An 18,534-nucleotide genomic window follows, 5' to 3' on the forward strand; every position below is an offset into this window, starting at 1 on the left:
GTTCAATGTCTGGTAGTAGTTAGGGAAGTAAATGACAACTGGGATATATAAATAACGGAACATAGTTCAAATCAGAGGAGACTATTATGGCACCATACAGCCCACATCTCGGGTATTGCACCACATCTGGAGTATTGAGCACCATGATGTTCTAAAAGGCTATTGTTAGAACTCAAAAAAAGGTATTAGATGGCTAAGAAAATGATAGAGTCTCAGTGGTTTGTAACCCTGAGGAAAGGTAGGAAAATTGATTGTGAAAGATGACATTAACCGCAGATATTCTGATATGTATAAAGGGCTAAAGAGAACAGTTTGGATGTCACAAAACTATTAATGACAGGAAACAGGCTCAAAAACAATATGGCTTTAGCTGCAGTTGAGATCAGACAATAAGGGAGTTCAAGTGAAACATATTTACACAGGGCAACTATTGTTTGCAACAGTTCTCTCAAAGGAAGAAATAGTGGCTGTGCAATGGAGATCATATTAGACAAGAAGTTATGCGGGAAATATTAAGTTGGACCTATAGGTGGGCAACCCTACAGAAAAGTAGCATGATCCTCTTCTGTCCTAAAATGTTGTTATGCCTGTAGCTAAAATGATCAGAGAACATATGATATCCAACTTTAGATAGGTCTGACTTTTTGCACTGGAGTTTTCAGAAAATATAGGATTTTTATGGATAAGTTTTAACTTGAATGTTTGAGACATTCTAAAATTAGTTCTGCCAATTTGTATATTAGTTTTGGTTTTATGCACCTTCATAGCACATAATGGAGAGGTAAAGTGGATAACTAAAAAGCAATTTCTTAATTATTATTATTATTTTATTATATATAAGGGTTTAGCCTGTCTCATAACTTCAAGTGTTGCAGGAGCAGATCCTAACTGTAATTGATCAAAATCTCACTGAATAGTCTAAAGATATGAAGGACTGCTTTCCCACTTGTTACAGTACTGAATAATAATTGGTAGGAAAAAATATTTGCTATAAATTTAAAAAAATGCACCCATCATGGAACAAAGTTCAACATGCAACAGAGACAACACAGTAAGGGGGCAAAAAAGGAAAAAAAATCTTATTAGCTTTATAATTGTAGTGATGACCCATCAGTGTAGCATTTCCACGTAGTGAATGACTAACTAGATATTGTGAGAGTTTGGAAGTGTCTTCCCCTTTGGTCATTATTACCAAAGCAAATTGTTTGGGTTTTTTTTTAAAAAATGTACATTTTAAGGAAAGCAATTAATGTAGTAAATAATTATAAAACCTGGTTAAATGACACAATGCTTTGCTCAGTCTGACCTGTGGAGGAGATCTGCCAGACACTGTAATAACATGAGTCTTTTATTTTTTTTAATAGTGTTTATGGCTGTCCTTTGGCAAAAAAAAGAAAAACGCAAGATAAGCAACCCCAAGAACCTGCTCCCAAAAGAAAACCCTTTGTGGTTAAAACAGACAACTCTTCGGTAGATGAGTGTTATGAAACTGATGGAACAGAGGAGATGGATGAAAAGGAGGAGGAAGAAGAGGAAGAGGAAGAGGAGGAAGAGTATTCTGATGACAATGAAGAGCAAGCTGATGAGGAGGAGGATGAAGAAATAGATCGAGAAGAGGAAGAGGAGATTGAAGAGGAAGAAGAAGAGGATGAAGAGGAAGCAGAAGATGTGGAGGAAGAGGAGGAGGAGGAGGAAGAAGAGGAGGAGGAAGAGGAAGAGGAGGAAGAACGTGGTAATAATCAGAGTATTAGTAAAGATGTGTGTATTATGTGGTAATCTTTCAGTGCGGTGTCCAGGTATTTAGCTGTGCAGCTCTCATTAAAACTAATTGAAGTCATTCAGCTAAATCTCCCTGTGCCTTGCTGAAAATGTACCCCACAGTGTTCTTTTAACATCAATTTTAATAAGACTGTCATCCAAATGTTTTTTGATGCCACTAGCTGTCACATTTTCAAATTCAGAGGTGTGTGTACCAAAAATGCCTGCAGAAATGTATAACTGGATTAATGCACACAGTTGCCAGGTATGCATGCAAAAATTGGGTAAAGGTACAGGCAAATGGTTAACTGCAGATTCCTGTTCTCATAATTTGCATGTGCATTTACTGGATCTGCGTACATAATAGCGATGATTGCTCAGAAAAATGATGTCACATGTTTGCGGGTGTTTTTTTGGTGAGCACAAGTGGATCTCTTCCCTTTGAAAATTTGGCCCTAAACTTTCATTCAGCCAAACACTATCAGAATGAAATGTTATCAGATACTTTGGTTCTTTGAGACTTGGATGTTGTGTACTTTAGTTGATTTTATTAAACTATGGAGAGTGACAGGTTTACACAAAGAAAGTCCTTCTAAAATTATATTTTCTGAATACAGTACCGTACATTCAATGCCTTATATATGTATAGAACTTAATTAGTAGCCCAGCTAATGCAGTAGGACTGTGATTAACCAATTGACATTTCTGTTTATTGGGATTGTGGAGTCTGTGTAAGCAATATTTTTCAAAATATTTTATCACTGTCTGCTTACTTCAGAATCCCAACATTAATGACATCATAATGTACTGGGGTAAAAGTGAAGAATCATGCAAAGATTAATGAGCTATCTAAAAAGTATTTTGTTCCCATTTCCAGGGAACACCTTTTTGGTTGGGTAGATTCACCTTTCTAACCAATAAAAATGTAAGAAAAACTTTCAGCATTCCTCAGTTGGATTCCTCTTAGGAGCCAGGTGTGAAAGTTGTCTGACTTTTGTTTCAGCATTCTATTAGGTCAGGTTTAGAAAAAGATTTAGGAAGTGCTCTTTTCATTCAGGCAACTTTGTGGCTAACAGATGGCTACGAGCATTTTTTTTTTTTTGCAGCTGTCTCAACCCACGGCATTTCCTCATTCACTTTTAATTTGCCTATCAAAACTATTAAAAACAAGGTAGCCAAGCTTGAAAGTTTTGAAGGAGTTTGATGCCAGGGGAGGCTGTTTCCTTTTGCAAAGGACTCTGTTGATTCAGAACCTGTAAGGTTAGCACAGGCAGATGTTTGCTCTCATGTTAGATAGCATAGGAACTCTAGCAGTTCTTTCTTAAGAGGTAATGACAGCTGAACATCTCGGCAACTGGATCATAGTGGAACTGTTGCAGGGGTTTTGGGCCCAGGTGGGAAACAATGAATCTACACTATCAAAAATGATTTAAGGGGAAAAAAAGACACAAGAGCTAAAAAAATTTCCTTCTGCCAACCTTGGTATTAGATTTACTGGTACAAATATTATGGAACATGGTGCTTTACTTATGTCCAGCACTGTTATGCCTAGTTAGTGATCTTAATTAACAACTTAAGTGGCTGGCATTGTTTCTTAGTTATTTTCTTTCTATGGGTAGGCTCGAATTAAGAATTGCAAGTTAGGAATTTTGCAGAAGTACCTATATTAGCTAAACATCGTATTAGAGGAGATGAAAAGTCAAACAGATCTGCTACCCAGAAGATCTCATGTAACTTCAGGGATAATATGTAGTTTTCTGGATAAAAGAAAAAAAGGACAAACCAATTCTCTGTAAGTTACTGGGAATGCAGCAAATAAAATCTAATTAAATAAAAGGGGGTATAACATTAGAATTATTCAGGGAAAATTAATGTTATGATCTTTTTGGAATCAGCATATTATTATACAGGTGATGCCAGTTACAGTGTAGTTGATCCTTGAGATAGAGTAACTAGTGGATAATCATGAAAATAATAAGGAATTCTTTTTCTCTAGGTCAAGGAGTGGGGAGACTTTGATTTGAGATGATAGCCATTGTTCGTTGGTTGGGGAGGTCCAGAAGATATTTAATTAAAAAGATTTTTGGGATAATTTTTATATGGTTTTTGACTGAGAACCTAAAATGTCTTCTCCTACCATTGCTCATAATACAGGAATATTTCATCTTTTACTGGAATTCCCTTGGTTGTATTTTTGAGAACTCCCTTAAAGTGAATCATTTAAGAGCATATTCTGGGAAAATCACAGTATGTGCACAGTCAACCTAATTACAATTAGAAACTAACAGTAGGACTTATAGTGGAGATAAGGGTGTCTCTGCAGTTCTCTTTTGTCAGTGGTGCTGTAGTTTTATGAGATTATAGAAATTTTACAAAGTCTCAAAACCAAACCTAGACTTAATGGACAGAACAATTAAAATCTCAGGCAGTTTTGCTAAGAAAATTCTATCAGATGGGAATATGACCACTGAGTCCACAAGTAAGAGAAACACAAAGCAATGTATTATATCGTTTCCAAATTAAGTTTCCTGTTAAATCCAGAGACACTCCAAAGAACTAATTGGAATAACTGTGGAGTTACCCCCATGTAACAGGAAACTGAATTTAGATTGGAATTTTCAAAAGGGCCTAAGGGATTTAGGAATTCAGAAGTCAGTGTGAATTGGGCTCCTAAATCACTTAGGCCCTTTAGAAAATCACATCCATAGGGCCGAACCTTTGATATAATAAAGGACTTGGAAGACACAGAAGCATCCTAAAGCAACACTCTTACAAATCTCAAAATACCAATTAAAGAGAACCAAGGACTTTTTGCAGTTAGATCCCAAATCCTATGTTCATATCACAGTATATAATCAATTATAACAAAATTAATGCCTAAAATGCCTTTTCAATGGCCACAGCATTCTTTTTTACCTTCCATTAAATGTAATGAATGTCTTTGAAAAACAGGAATATAGCCAATCAAAGAGTATTACAGGCCTGAAAAGGCCTTACACACAGTACCACCACTATTAAAGGAAAGACAAATCTTTCCAATTTCTTTCATATCCCCAAAGGAGAAGTCAGACAGGTGACCCTTGTTAAGATAACCTAACCTGTAAATTCCAATCCACAAGGGAAGGCAGTCAGTGAGATAGCGAGATAAAGCCCACTCTTAGGGAGTGCCCCTTCACTTTGGTGGTTATTGCGGAAAATCTCTGGAGTCAAGTACTTAGGGTACAATTGCTTTGCAAGGCAAACTAAGGTATTTCTCCTTCTGAGAAGAGATCACTTCAGATAGCTGGTTCCCAAAGACTGTTTCACAAAGCTTTTCTATTATAGAAAGAAATCTCCGTTGGAGGAGCTCCAGGAACGGATGTTCCAAGGCACCATTTAGCCTATATCACATGAAGACATTCAAGATGGCTTGTACTCCAGGTATTTCATAATCCCTCAGAGTCAGGAGGAGTCAGGCTGATTCTAGATCTAAGTAAATTTAATACATTGATCAAGTCTAATCCATTTCACATGATCATGCTACAAAAGATTTATTGCAGTTTACTAAAAGGTGAATGGTCAGGATGTATAGATCTGATAAAAACTCCCTTTCATATCCAATTAATTTCCTCAAATTCACAGTAGCATATACAGTATACCAGTACAAGGTACCACATAATTTTTGCATAACTGACAGGCATAGTTGCAGTATATTCAAGGAGACTGAATATAGATCTTTGCATTACAGATTATTGCTTTAAATACAGAGAGGAAATGCTTCACCTTTTTCTAACTTTTACAAATTGGACTACTGTTTTTTAATAATCTGGTAAATTTGGCCAATAGCACACAGTAGGCTATTGGTACACAGACAACACTGTCTTGAAATCCACCTACTAGCTTATAAATTCAACTTTGTTAGTGCCCTCCTTTATCTTCCTGATCCCTTCATCAGATTGCTTCTGTGGCTGATTATGCATGTCCCTCTAAGCAAAAGGAGATACAAACACCAATCTAAAGATAAAAAGAACCAAGCACTGAGGAAATTGTGGTAGAACACATATCCCCACTGTCCTTGCAATTTAAGAAACTCTAAATCTCTGAGACAATACAGTAAACAGGTCTGTAGCAGAGAGATGGCTTGTCCAATCTGCCTAGCATTAATCACATTCATGTATTCAAACTATTAGCAGGAAAGCAGTCACATATTTGGTGAACACAGTAAAGCATTCCATATTAATCGGAGCAAAAAAGCTAGGCTCCTGTGTATCATATATGCAAAACATCTAACCAAAGAAATTACAGCCTTAAATGAAGAGGCCAAGAAACAGCTGTTCGCTGCTTAGAACAATAAATGGAAAGGAATGCATTTTCCAGGGCCAGAAAGGATTTAGTAAACAGAAGGGGAAACAAACCTTCAGAATATGCTGATAGACTCTTCTAATCATGCTCTATATTTTCACCTCTTTTATAAGAGAAGGTGGAGAATACTGTGATGGGAGTATGTTGCCATCAACAGTATAATGGGGGAAAAAACCTAACTGAGCAATGACCAGAAGGCCTTACTTCAGTCCTTTCATTGATGTTTCTTGATACAAAATGCTAATAGTGCCTTTCATCTCTAGTTTCCAGAGATGCATAGGTATGCAAGTGGGCTGGTCATATTACTGTATAACAATTCTTGATGTATTTTTTTGTGTACCAGATGTATCATTCCTACCAAACTAGACCAGTGTAAACGTAGAGATCGCTCAACCTTCTAATTTTCGTAGTTTGTATCATTTAAGATAGCACTGCCCTGGTCAGAATTACTCTTTCCCCAGCAAATTCAATTGTATTAATAATGTGATTTTAAAAAAAAGTAGCTCAGAACAGGAATGCTCAAGCTTAAAAATAGGGTTTAGAGAAGAGCTAGCTAGTAGATTCCCTCTGGATACCTCTAGTTCTTGTGGAATTGGGCCAGATATATTTATCATGCTTACTCTGCTATTTTTTGTTTAAAAACAAATTTGCTGCTAGATAAGCTTTTACTTGCTCCGATATTATATAGTTAAGGTGGTTGTAGACAGTATCATTTATTAACTGTATTCTTCAAATGCTCTTGTAAATTTTCTTCTGGTGCTCCTGTGAGACCGAGCCTGATTCTGAGCTCACTTACAACAGTATAAATCAGGAATAACTCCATTTAAGTCTTGGGAGTTACATCTATGTCAAGTGATTTTTGTATTTGTCACATCTTCTTTCTCCTCCTCCTCTTTAAGAAATGTTACATAGAGACTGTGCTGTCTGTAAATGCATAACACTATTGGGTAGCAATTCTTTCAGATCCTGATTCATCAAGGTGCTTAAACATGTGCCCAATTTTAAGCATGTGAGCAGGTCTATTGGCTTTAACTCACATGCTTAAAATTGGGAATGTGGTTAAGTATCTTGTTGAGATGTTGCTTTACATACTTAGTGCTTCAAAACATAAGATGCAGCCACAAGATCGTCTGTTCCTTCAAAAGTAAACTGCCTAGTTATAGCTTTATATAATATAAGTGAAGTATTCACATTTGATGACCCAAATATTGGATCCCTGCTGTATACATGTGCACACACAACTTCCATTGACATCAGCAGTAGTTCTGCAGAGGGAGTTAGGACAGACTATACAATATTAACAATTACATTTGCAGTCTGGATAAGAGACCTGAGAGGAGAGTGTTACTGTAAATGTCCACACCAGAACTACTTGACAGTTGATTTGATTTTGTTTCGTCTTGAATCTGTTTTATCTGTGAATATAGTTGTTTTGGTTGTATTAGCACTTGTTTTGTAACTTGCTGACTCTTGCCCTGAATCTTAATCGAAAACAAGGCATTGACCTCACTGAGTAATAACTAATTACCTTTGGGCTTCACTGTGATGTGTTTCTTTGCAGCTGTGCCGGGGCGTTGGGGAGGGGAGGGCGCCCCACTTCCCAGCACAGCCATATAGGACACTCACAGATTGTGGTTTCAGGAGCAAGGGCAATTCTGGGGTTGTGCATCCAATACTTCTCCCACTTTCCACTATCTGTGGTCAAATGCAGAGCGTATCCTTGACGCCGCCTCCTCCATATGCTGGGTGGCAGAGCTGTGTATTGAATTCCTCCCTCCTGGAGCAAAGTGGGATTTGGGAAGGTATTCAAAGGGAAAATGTTTTAGCATTAAAAGTGTATTCTTACATCTATTGTGACTTTTTGAAACACAATTCCTTCCCTGTGATCCACACAGCTACGCACCATCGCTTTCACAGAGATAGGCTAAAGGTTCAGTCTAGAACTTAGTGAATAAAATAAAATGCCTACCCTCTACCAAACAAACATTACCTGATGTTGTCCTTGAAAATCTCACATCTGAAAGATGGTACTTAAGGGAAGGTTTCCGCATGATGTAGAGGAATGAACTTTAAATATCCATTATCCCTGTGAATTCCATTGCTTTCCAGAACCAGAAGTTCCAAGACTGAGAAAACAAAATTAAGCTGTCAAGGGTATGTAGCAGTATAGGTAGAGAGTTCATAGCCTACATGAATCTCTCTTGACATTTGCATTTGGTAGTTCCAAAAGCATGCATAGAAATTCTGCTCACCAGCAAGTAAGTCAATGTTAAGGATTCTAATTTTACCTGTTTTGCTGAGAGTATTGGTTCCTGTAGCTCTGAGAGGGCCAGTGATGCTCATTTTATGCAGGAAAAACTCCCACTGGAGTTACAGAATGTATCCTACTGGGATTTTGAGTGAATAAGGCCAGTAAGATTTCATCCAGAAAAGTGGAAGTTCCTGTTCAGCTAGTGAGGAGCTTATTTTTCCTCCTGGAATTTTCCATTATAACAGTTCCACCAGGGGTTAAAACTAAACAGAAAAAATATTGAGAACATTATCCTGTGAAACAAAAGCAACAATCTATAATAAATATATTTATATAGTCACAAGTAACTGTTATTATACAAGTGTTGCCTCCTTTGTGTAATGGGTTCCAGAACAATCAAAGTTCATTCTTCTGTTACCTGGACCACACATGAGACAATACTTTTATATGTTAAGAGGTACGTTTGCTTCAATGAATTAATTTAATTACAGACAGTCTGGAAGTCTGCAAGAGCTAGAATTAGCCATCCAGACATCTTGCCAGTGCTGTCAGCAAAAGACAGAGCGCTCTAATGCTAGCAAAGAAACAAGGAGCTGTGTTAAGTATATAAATGTGGTAATTGAGAGGCCTATTCAAAGGACTATGGAAATTTAGCTAGTTTTTGTCAGCTTGGTTATTAAAATCCCCTGAATCAATATGCATATATAGGCTGCTACAGAAAATATGGATATTAATCTTTGTTAATTTTTTTATCCTCTCACCTATATTAAATATATAAATAACTTCTGGTGCCAAAAGGGGCTTTTGTTTGTTAGATGAATTTTTTAAATATCTGTTCTAGAGATTGTATATTGGTAATATTTTGAAACATCTATGTGTGAGAAAACTTGTGCCATTTAATTTATGACAGGATTAAGCCTTATCTGATATAAACTGATCATATGAGCTGATCAAATTAAACTAGAATCCATAGCTTTGACAATCCTAATCTGACAAACTGTGCTGGCAAATGGATAGGTAAGCATTGAAGCATGGGACATCATGTCTGTTTTCAGTTATGCTGGTGTAAAGCTAAAGTAACTCCACTGATGTCAGCAACTTAAAAGAGATAAATTTGGCCTGGCCTGCCCCATATACAAAAAGCATTAAAAAAAATCAAGATTTTCATTAGCTTTCCATATAGTGGATGAGATGGTAGCTCTTTGTTTATTACATACTCATTTAAGCTTTGTACATACTGCATTGATTATTCCTTCTGATCCATACCGTGTCCCATATATTGAATTTGCAGTTCTACCATATGCCAAAAGTTACAAAAAAGTGATGAATAACTGAGAAATATCTCCTAAAGAGCTTCTTGGACATACAGAAAAGCATTGGACTAAAATCTTCATATAGTAGCCCCCTAGCTATGTTGGCATTGTCTGCAATAATTAAAACAGTCATTCAGTTTTAAAGTTAGGCTTCATATTGAAAGGTTGATTGTCATTTCTCCTCCCACTACAGTATAATGAATAAAGTCCTACCCTCAGATAATTAAACACCAGAAGGATTTAACAAAGTTGCAAAGGGAATACCAAGGGACTGATAATTATTACTAGAACATTCAGAAGAGTGGTGGAACTACAGGACTTGGTAGATAAAGCAATCAGTATATTTAAAACATTATTGATTTTTAATATCTGATGAGTACAGTCTGTTTGCATACCACTGTGCAAACATAGGAAAAGATGTGGTCCATGCCCCAAGGATCTTACAATCTAAGACTGACACAGATGTTACAATTCAAACAAAAAATGCCAGATGGGGTCCAATCTGGAAGTGACATAGTATTGTTCCTAGTATTTTTAATAGTTTTTTTCTCTTTAGGGGATTAATGTTGAAAGTCTGCATAGAAGTATGAGTTTTAAGGATGGATTTGATTGGAGAAAGGGAGGGAGAACTTTTGTTATACAAGGAGAAAGAGCAACTTTCAATTGTAAAGGGGAGAATGGGAATGAGTATGAAGAAAAGTACTGATACCAAAGGAGTGATTAAGAGGTCAGGCTGGGAAGATTGCAGACAGTGGATAAGTGAATCAGGCTTCTGGGTCATGTGCCAGTTACAGTAGAGCATTAGGAAGCAGAGCTGTAGATAGGAGTAGCATTGTGCAGGGCCCTGAATGTAAGGATGAAAAGCTTGACGCTGGTGTGAAAGGTAACAGGAGGACAGTGAAGGAATCAAAGAGGAGAGTGACATGGTCAGAGTGGAAAGAAAGAAAGATGGGTTTAATGGCAGGAGAAGAGTTGGTCAGAAGCAGGGGTAGGCAAAATGTCCAAACCCACATGCATGTCTGTGGATATTCTATTCTAGTCTATTCTATTCTATTCTGTAGGTTTTTACATGACCCTCATCGCTGTAGTATGTGTGCGCCTTCAAGTAGTGCATTAAATGCACTAACATCTGTCTATTATGTTGCCACTCTTTTACTGTGCTAGTGGCATTGTTTGATGTAGGTATTATTTGGGGGGATTAACTCACCCATGATTTAGTACAGTCAGACCTAAATTATTGGAACTCTAATTAAGTTTAGTGTCAGTTTTCACCTGATAATGTCCGCCAAGATTTGAATTCGGTGCATAAAAACTTGATGAACTATTTATGCCTGAATTTGGCACCAGGGGCCTTTTTCTCCACTACTTTGTATCGCCATTCTGATTTGGTAGCTTTTCACACTCACTTTACACTGGTGCACCCAACACACAAAATGTAGAGCAGTAGAGAATCAGGCCCAAAGAAATCACTAAAGTCATATGTATTAAAGTTTGACTAGTGCATAAAGACTTTGTGCAGGTACTGGACTATTGTTCTTGCACCTCCTACTGCCCAGGGAGCTGGTCTTGAGTTAGCTGTCTAGTTGTCTATAGCTAAATAAGCTAGCTAGCAGGGTTTGAAGTCTGCTCTCATGGACCCTGTTTTTCTCAACCTTCTGTCTGAAGATTTCTGTTGTCACTTGAGATCTCCAGATAATTTGGTTTCTATTTAATTGGTTTTCTTAATTTTGAGTTGAAATAATGACATAATATGAATTGAACTATCATGTTTGTTCTCAAAATGTCTTGAAAATGGAGATTGGGGCAGGTGGGTTTGGAAATACTTTGGCAGAGTTAATAGAAATAGGAAGGGGGTGATTTTCAAGAGCACTTAGTGTTGCTCTAGCTCTGCTTTCATTGAAGCTAAGGGAAGTTTTATCCCCATTGACTTAAGTGGAAGGAAGCAAAGTTAGACTAACTCAGAGTACTTTTGAAAAACCCACCCAATATTTTATGACTCTTGATTAGGTTTGTCTACCTCCAATCAGTAATCCAGTAAACCTGGCTTCATTTGCAGGAAAAATATTAAATAGACTGGTGAGCCAAAATTACTTATCATTTAGAGATTAGGAACCATTATTATGTATTTATAAAAAGATAACTGTCCTGGCAAATGTGTGCCTTGCTTGAAGTCACTTGCGTACTCTACATCAATGTATAGACAGACTGTGGTGAAACAATGTACACAATTTATCTGAGTTTTAGGGAAGCATTTGATACTGTTCCACTTAATAAATGTATTTAAAGTCATTAAGCGTAGTATAGCAGCAAATACAAAGTGATAGAGGAAACAAATTCATAATGGGTAAATTAGTTCTATTGGCTGATAAGTAGCCCAACCACTTCAGTGTAGAGAAATTTAAGGTAATGAGACTAGAGTCCAAAAATAATCATACAAGAATGGACACACAACTGAGAGTGAAAAATTCTTTAGGGTGATTTTAGTATGAGTCATCTGCAGAATAATTGCAGGAAAAGAGCAAACATGATCTCAGATGGATTTAGAGCAAGTGATTCTGATCTAATCACCAGTTTTACAATGGTGTAACTCCACTAAGCTTCATTATACTACCTCAATTTACACTACAGTGAGACTAGGATCAGACTCAGAGTATAAATCAAAAAATGTAATTTGGCACACTATAAACTAAGACTATATATATATATATATATATATATATATATATATATATATATATATATATATATCATGGAAATCTAGCTATTTTACTTATTTATTAATTTTTTATTTTACTTGATTGATGACCTTACCTTCTCATGTCTCAGGGCACATAATCAAAATTTAATAAATACCAAGCAATACTCTTTTCCAATGAGCTAAAAGAAAATGAAATTACCTTAAAACAAACAAACCCTTTCACTATTCAACCATCCCCTCAATGAACTGCATCAGACAAGAGAAATGTTTGTACTATACTTTAAAGTTCATTCGATTCCAGTTCTGTTGGACTTGCTAGGAAAATGAGTTCCAGAAAGAAGCACCCTCCATGAGATTGTCCTACTACTAGCAACCAGATTTAAATGTCGGGTCCATGAAATTAGCTGTGGTGCTTGAGCTAAACCATTGCTACAGTGTATTGCAAGATAGGCATGGTCCCAGGTAGTTAAGCTTCAGCTTCAAGTTTTCAAGGTTATCCCAAATAGAGTAAATTTCAATAACCCCTAGAAGTCACAAAAACTCTATTGTCTTCCCTGGTTAGTAACTGCAGGAAAAGTAGCAAAACTTCACACTCAACAGTATCAAAGGCTACCATATGTAAACGGATCAACATAGACTCTTGACTATTCCCCACTGACAGGAGGAAATCCTCAGCCAATGAGATCAGCACAGTCTCCCTGTCATACTAAAACCAGACTAATAGGGATGAAGGAATCCATGTGACACCAAAGTTGCTTTGCCACAACCTTCAGTATAATCTTCCCCAAGGATGGCAGATTAGAGGCAAGTCAATAGTTGACAAGATTACATCATGAAGAAACTGACCAAAATGTTCCCAGGGAAATCATTGCTATTGTCCTTCCTAGACACAAATCCTTTTCCACCAGGACAACCAGTCTAATGCAGAGCTGCAGAGCAGGTGGGAAATTCCTCACAATATGAAAGATTTGATAGTTTCCAAGTAGAGCTACTGAAGATTTACCGGGAGGACAGGCACTGGGAATAGTTCTGCTGGAAGTACCTTTGTGTGTACAGTAGCAGAAAGAACAAAGTTGTCTTCACCATTACCAACAACATACCACAAATGTTTATACATCCTGCAGCTGACTGATCTTGGGGCATGACTACCACTATAGGAACAGCTCAGGGTGTCGATGGTAAATAGACAGAGGATGCTTAGGGACTTCTTTGTAGATGGCTGCAGGCCCATTCATAGAGTGGGTCACTGGCCATGGAGTAAACACACGTCCTCTATCACAAGCATTAGTGAACCTAATCACCCAGAGATGATCCCTCCATATCTTCAGGTCACAATAGCATTGCTCAGTCTTCTCCAACACCAAACTGTGGGAACTAAAGGGGGTGCAGATGCTGAACCTTGGTCCTGAAAAAAGGATGTGGGAGGAAGGGGGGGGACAAGATCCATCTCCTAACAAGTTTCTAAATTAGATAAGGTTACTCTTGCACAGAAAGTATTTATCTCCCCAGTTCCTCTATCACTGAACCCAGTGAGAGGTTGGAAATAAGGAGGAAAAGAAACCTAGCAGATCTCTCACCCCAGCCTGAGGGCTAGTCAGACTACATTATTAGGAAAACACCCAAAAGACAGCTTTCCCAAAATAAAACCTAACTTAACAAGAACATCCCCAACCTCATAATGGAGAGCAGATTTATATCATCTCTACGTCACCCAACTCGTCATAAACATTAACCATCACCAGCTTGTTCCCACATAACTTTGTCCCTGTCCACAACCCAAAAGTATCTTAAACTGACTCCTTCCCTCCACTCACAATTCCTTCTGTGAAATAGAATATTGCTGATCCTCAGCAAACAATGCAGCAAAAAGAAATCCAAAGCTATGAGTGAAACAACTTGAGTCAGGATTGCTCAGTGTGTCATAGGTAAAAGGAGACTGAGTGTCCCAATAGTCCCAATAGTGTCCAACCTCTGGCTAAGAAGAACTGTGCTAAGAAGAAAATATGCATGTGGTTATGGATTGGAAACATGTTCCCTGAGCTGCTCCCTGAGATTTTTAAAATGGCGTTCAAATCAAGCCTGCTGTTTTAGGGGGAAGGTAGGGAGCTCACTGCTTCCTGAGCCATCTACACAACAGCCCTAAGAATAGCTCCGCTGTGAACTGGATCTGAAAGTAGTTGCTCTTCATTTTGAGCTGCAGCTCCCCTGCTATACCTGCTGTATTGCAGGGCTTGGAAAGTAGCTTCGGGTGCTTCATCACCAGCTTCTCTATTGGACAGTGGAAGCTGAAAAGGAATATTGGGAGCACAGCAGGTGGTGGTAATAGCTGTGTGAGCCACCGAAGGCTAGAAAATAGCCATGGCTCATATGAAGATCTGAAATGGCCACAGGAACAAAAACCAGTGGTTACCAGAGTGATACAAAGGCAGAAAGAAGAGAGCATTTAGAAATATCAGAGAAGGTTGAAACATATAAGTCCCTGCCAATTGAGATGAGATACCTATTATTTTTTACAAGAACATGTTTATCAGTTTCATGGTTCCAAAATTATTAATTAAACATAGGTTGGTTATTCTCAATTTTATGTTAATATGAACAGCTAAAGAACATCTTTATTTGCCAGCAAAAGTTCAATAGTTACATACAAAATTCTGATTCTGCAAGGGTGCCTTTTATTCCTTTTTAAATACCAGCACTTTTTACTGTTTGGAGGAAAAAAAACAAAAACCTTGCACCAGACATCAGTTAGTAAGACCAGAGAAAAAGTGGAACAGAGAAAAAATGAAAAGACTAATGTGTAACTTAAGGAAAATAAAGATTTTTTTAAAGAAGAAAAGACAACAGTTAATTATGTGCAATATTTTAAGGACTCTACAGACCTGCTCTGTAGCACTCACTCCTTTTTTATAATACTGAGCTCCACGGTGATGTGCTGTGTTCTTCAGCTCAGACTTTCCTTACAGTGTTTAATGACTTCCCTACTTCATTCATTTCTCTTTGAGCATTGGTTATTATTTGGATTCTGTAATTATTGTGGGAGATTCTAAGCTATGGAACCCAACATTACAGCTATAGTAAGTGTTTTTTGAGGGAGAAGTAGCATTACATAGATGTTTTATAATAATTAAAATGCATCTAAGAAATAATTAGACAATTTTTTATCCTGGATATTTTATTTTATGTATTTGCAAACAGAGGTCAAATAAGATGTCAAATATTGTAAAAAATAAATTGCTTTGGTCTTTAAGTTAAAGCCCTACAGCAAAGGAGAATAATAGGAGCTGGGGCCGAGGCAAAACGTTACACAGCCCTGGGTGTCTACTTGATCCTTGGAATCTACATGGTTTTTGAAAAATTTGGGGTGTGATCCAAATTCTATTGAAATCAATGGGAGTTTTTCAGTTGACTTCAATGAATTTTGGATTAGACTCTTCCAGAATGTGGGGTATGAGCCCTCTGTTTCCACAGTGTAGGGACGGGAAGAAACCTCACCATGGTGGAAGAATTTGGAGGAAGCTCACTGAGTTTTCCTCAATTTAGTTTCCTACCTGTGGAATTTTCCAGAAAAGAAGGCAATTTCTGTTTGTCTGAGATTTTTGTAAAAACAGAATATTTTTTTCATTGTTGTTGGTTTGAAGTTTGTTTTACAAACATCTAGAAATTTGGGCCTTATATGATCTGACAGTGTCCCTTTAAATTTTTTTAGACCGTCTTTAAAATATTCTAGAGATGCTTGTGTGATATGTAGACCTATATATGAATATCCATATTTATCACTGTGTTGGCTCAGAAGGAGAAAAGGGGCAACCCAATTACATTTCATATTGAAGTTAGAAACTGGTGTATGACTAAATCAGTAGTAAAATAAGTCAGATGTCATAAAAAACAGAGGATACTGATAGGATGATGAAAAAAATCCATCTGTTGAGGAAGCTAGTATAACCACATAGGTTGGTAATTGATAACCATGTTATTTTCCCTCATGCCCATGAAAAAGCAGATAAAATGACAGGCACACCACAAATTTGAGAAACCTTTGGTTTGTGAAATCTGTGGCTTTTGATAGGAATATAGCTACTATTGAAGTATCATTGCCTCTCTCTGCAGAATCTCTGAAACTAAATGCTGTATATTTTCCTTTTAAAAAGAAGGTGCTATTTTGCATGAGTCCTTACAGTAAAAATATGGCAAGGTTTATTATACCAAAGAGATGTATAAAATGTATTTGGTAGAAGCAAAAGGAGGAAGCACTGTCAGGAGGTCTAAGTCTTATTCCTGGCTCCCCAGTGACTCACTGTGTGATCTGGAATGACTCACTCAACCTCTCTGTGTCTCATTTCTCCCATTTGCAAAATGGAGCTAAAAATACCTACCTCACAGGGGTGTTGTGAGGCTTTATTAATTAACTTTTGTAAAGTGCTTTGAGATCCTTGGATGAAAATATGCTTCACTTTTGTAAGGGCAGTAATACAGGAATGTCCATAATTTTCAGGTGGCTGAAGGAACCTGATGCTTTAAAACACTCCTGAAGGGTGTCCAGGTACCTACTATAACTGTACATCTTGATATTTGTTGTTTCCTATAGGATATGTAAAGAGCAACTTCCATGGTCAAAACCATGGAGGAATTATACTTTGCCCTATCACAGAGCTACTCCCTACAAGGTACCCAGTTTACCTCACAAGTGCAGAAATGTTCAAGACATTTGGAGAAACAGATACACACATTGCAGCCAACAATTAAATCTTCTCAGTTGCCTAGCCACCTGTAGATACACACCATTTACATAAGGCTACATCATACCTTAAAGGCACAGCCCGTAGTAAGAGGGAGTTACCAGAAGATCTCCTGGTTGGGCCACGTTGCAGGGACACAATCTGCAACTCCCCTTACATATATTCCCTGTCCATTCAGCCAGCCAGTGTATAGGAAGAGTCAGAGTGATGACTGTACCCGCCCCTCCAGTCTTGGCCAGTTGTACGGTGGAGAAACATTTTAGTAGTAGTCAATCTGCTTCCCCATGTGCAACTGTTGCAATTTTAGCCTGTGCTTATGGGTTGTGTAAGCAGTGGGGTAAGGTGCCATATTCCCTCCCCACACAGCCATATAACAGCCAGTCAAGATCTCACCCATAATGAGTGGAGTCCTAATAAAATATTATCATTAAACAGACAAAATGTGAGGAACCAGTTAAAGGTTAAACTTTGGTAGCATAAAAATAATAATAGAAAGCATGATCAGATTTTATACAGTTGTATCAAAGGGAAGTAATATGGTTTTGTATAAAGTAATTTTGCCACATTGTTAAGCTAAAATATTTCCAATATCATGTTAACCAAAACACATGCTAATTTGGTGCTTGAACCTTCAGGATGATAACCATTCTTGCCTGATCCAGCAAAGCATTTAAGCACATGGCTTCTAAATTAATCACATGCTTAAGATTGCTGATTGCCCTGGAGGACTGTGCCTTGGACCAGATGACAATGGTACATGTGTCTAAACTTTTCCTCCAAAAAAGTTATTGAATGGAGCTAATTAATAAATATTTCCCTAGAAACATACTTTTTTTAAAGAAATGTAAAGTAGAAGAAAAATAGTGGATGATTGAGAGAATTGATACCCGTTCCCCTCATCAAAGATTCAAACACACTTTTTTCTCCTTTACTGCCTGCCTTTCCCCCTTCTCTTTTGGGTTGAATGGGGCAGGAGAGATTAAATGGATAAAACCAAATTAACAGAATAAACAATATTAAAGGTAAAGCTTTCACCCAGCGTCACAAACACTCAAAAGGAATTTATGATTTTACTCATGAAATAAGTGATTCATATTTTGGCTTTGGATTATAATATAGGCAAAGTGCTTTACATTCATCCACTGGTGATCATCCACATGCCCCTCATTCAAGTCAAAACACAAACTCAAAATTCAAAGGTTAAAAAGATAGAGCTCTCAGTGCATACATGATCAGTCCTAATGTGAATGAATTGAGAGAATATACATCTTCATGTCCTGTGTTTCAGTATGCTGATAGACTCACTCTGGCTTCCCAATAGCTTCTGGAAGTTAAAGTACAAGGCTTGAATATATCATCGTTTTTCAGATGTGTAACTTATTGCCTCATTAATTGATTCCACTGCTACTTCTTCCACCTCTGGCTGCCTATCAGACA

General features: G+C 37.4%; 1 protein-coding gene across 1 annotated transcript in view; it reads left to right on the forward strand.

The window, feature by feature from the left end:
- Positions 1-18,534, forward strand: part of MYT1L (myelin transcription factor 1 like) — a 352,194-nt gene that overhangs the window by 234,684 nt on the left and 98,976 nt on the right. Inside the window, exon 7 of the mRNA XM_067544884.1 lies at positions 1,365-1,729. Coding sequence (XP_067400985.1) covers positions 1,365-1,729 — 365 coding nt within the window. The remainder of the gene's footprint in view (positions 1-1,364; positions 1,730-18,534) is intronic.

Source organism: Emydura macquarii, unplaced genomic scaffold (genome assembly GCF_026122565.2).
Source record: "Emydura macquarii macquarii isolate MOO-44397 ecotype Brisbane River unplaced genomic scaffold, CSIRO-AGI_Emac_v2 contig_1027, whole genome shotgun sequence".
Classification (NCBI taxonomy): Eukaryota; Metazoa; Chordata; order Testudines; family Chelidae; genus Emydura; species Emydura macquarii.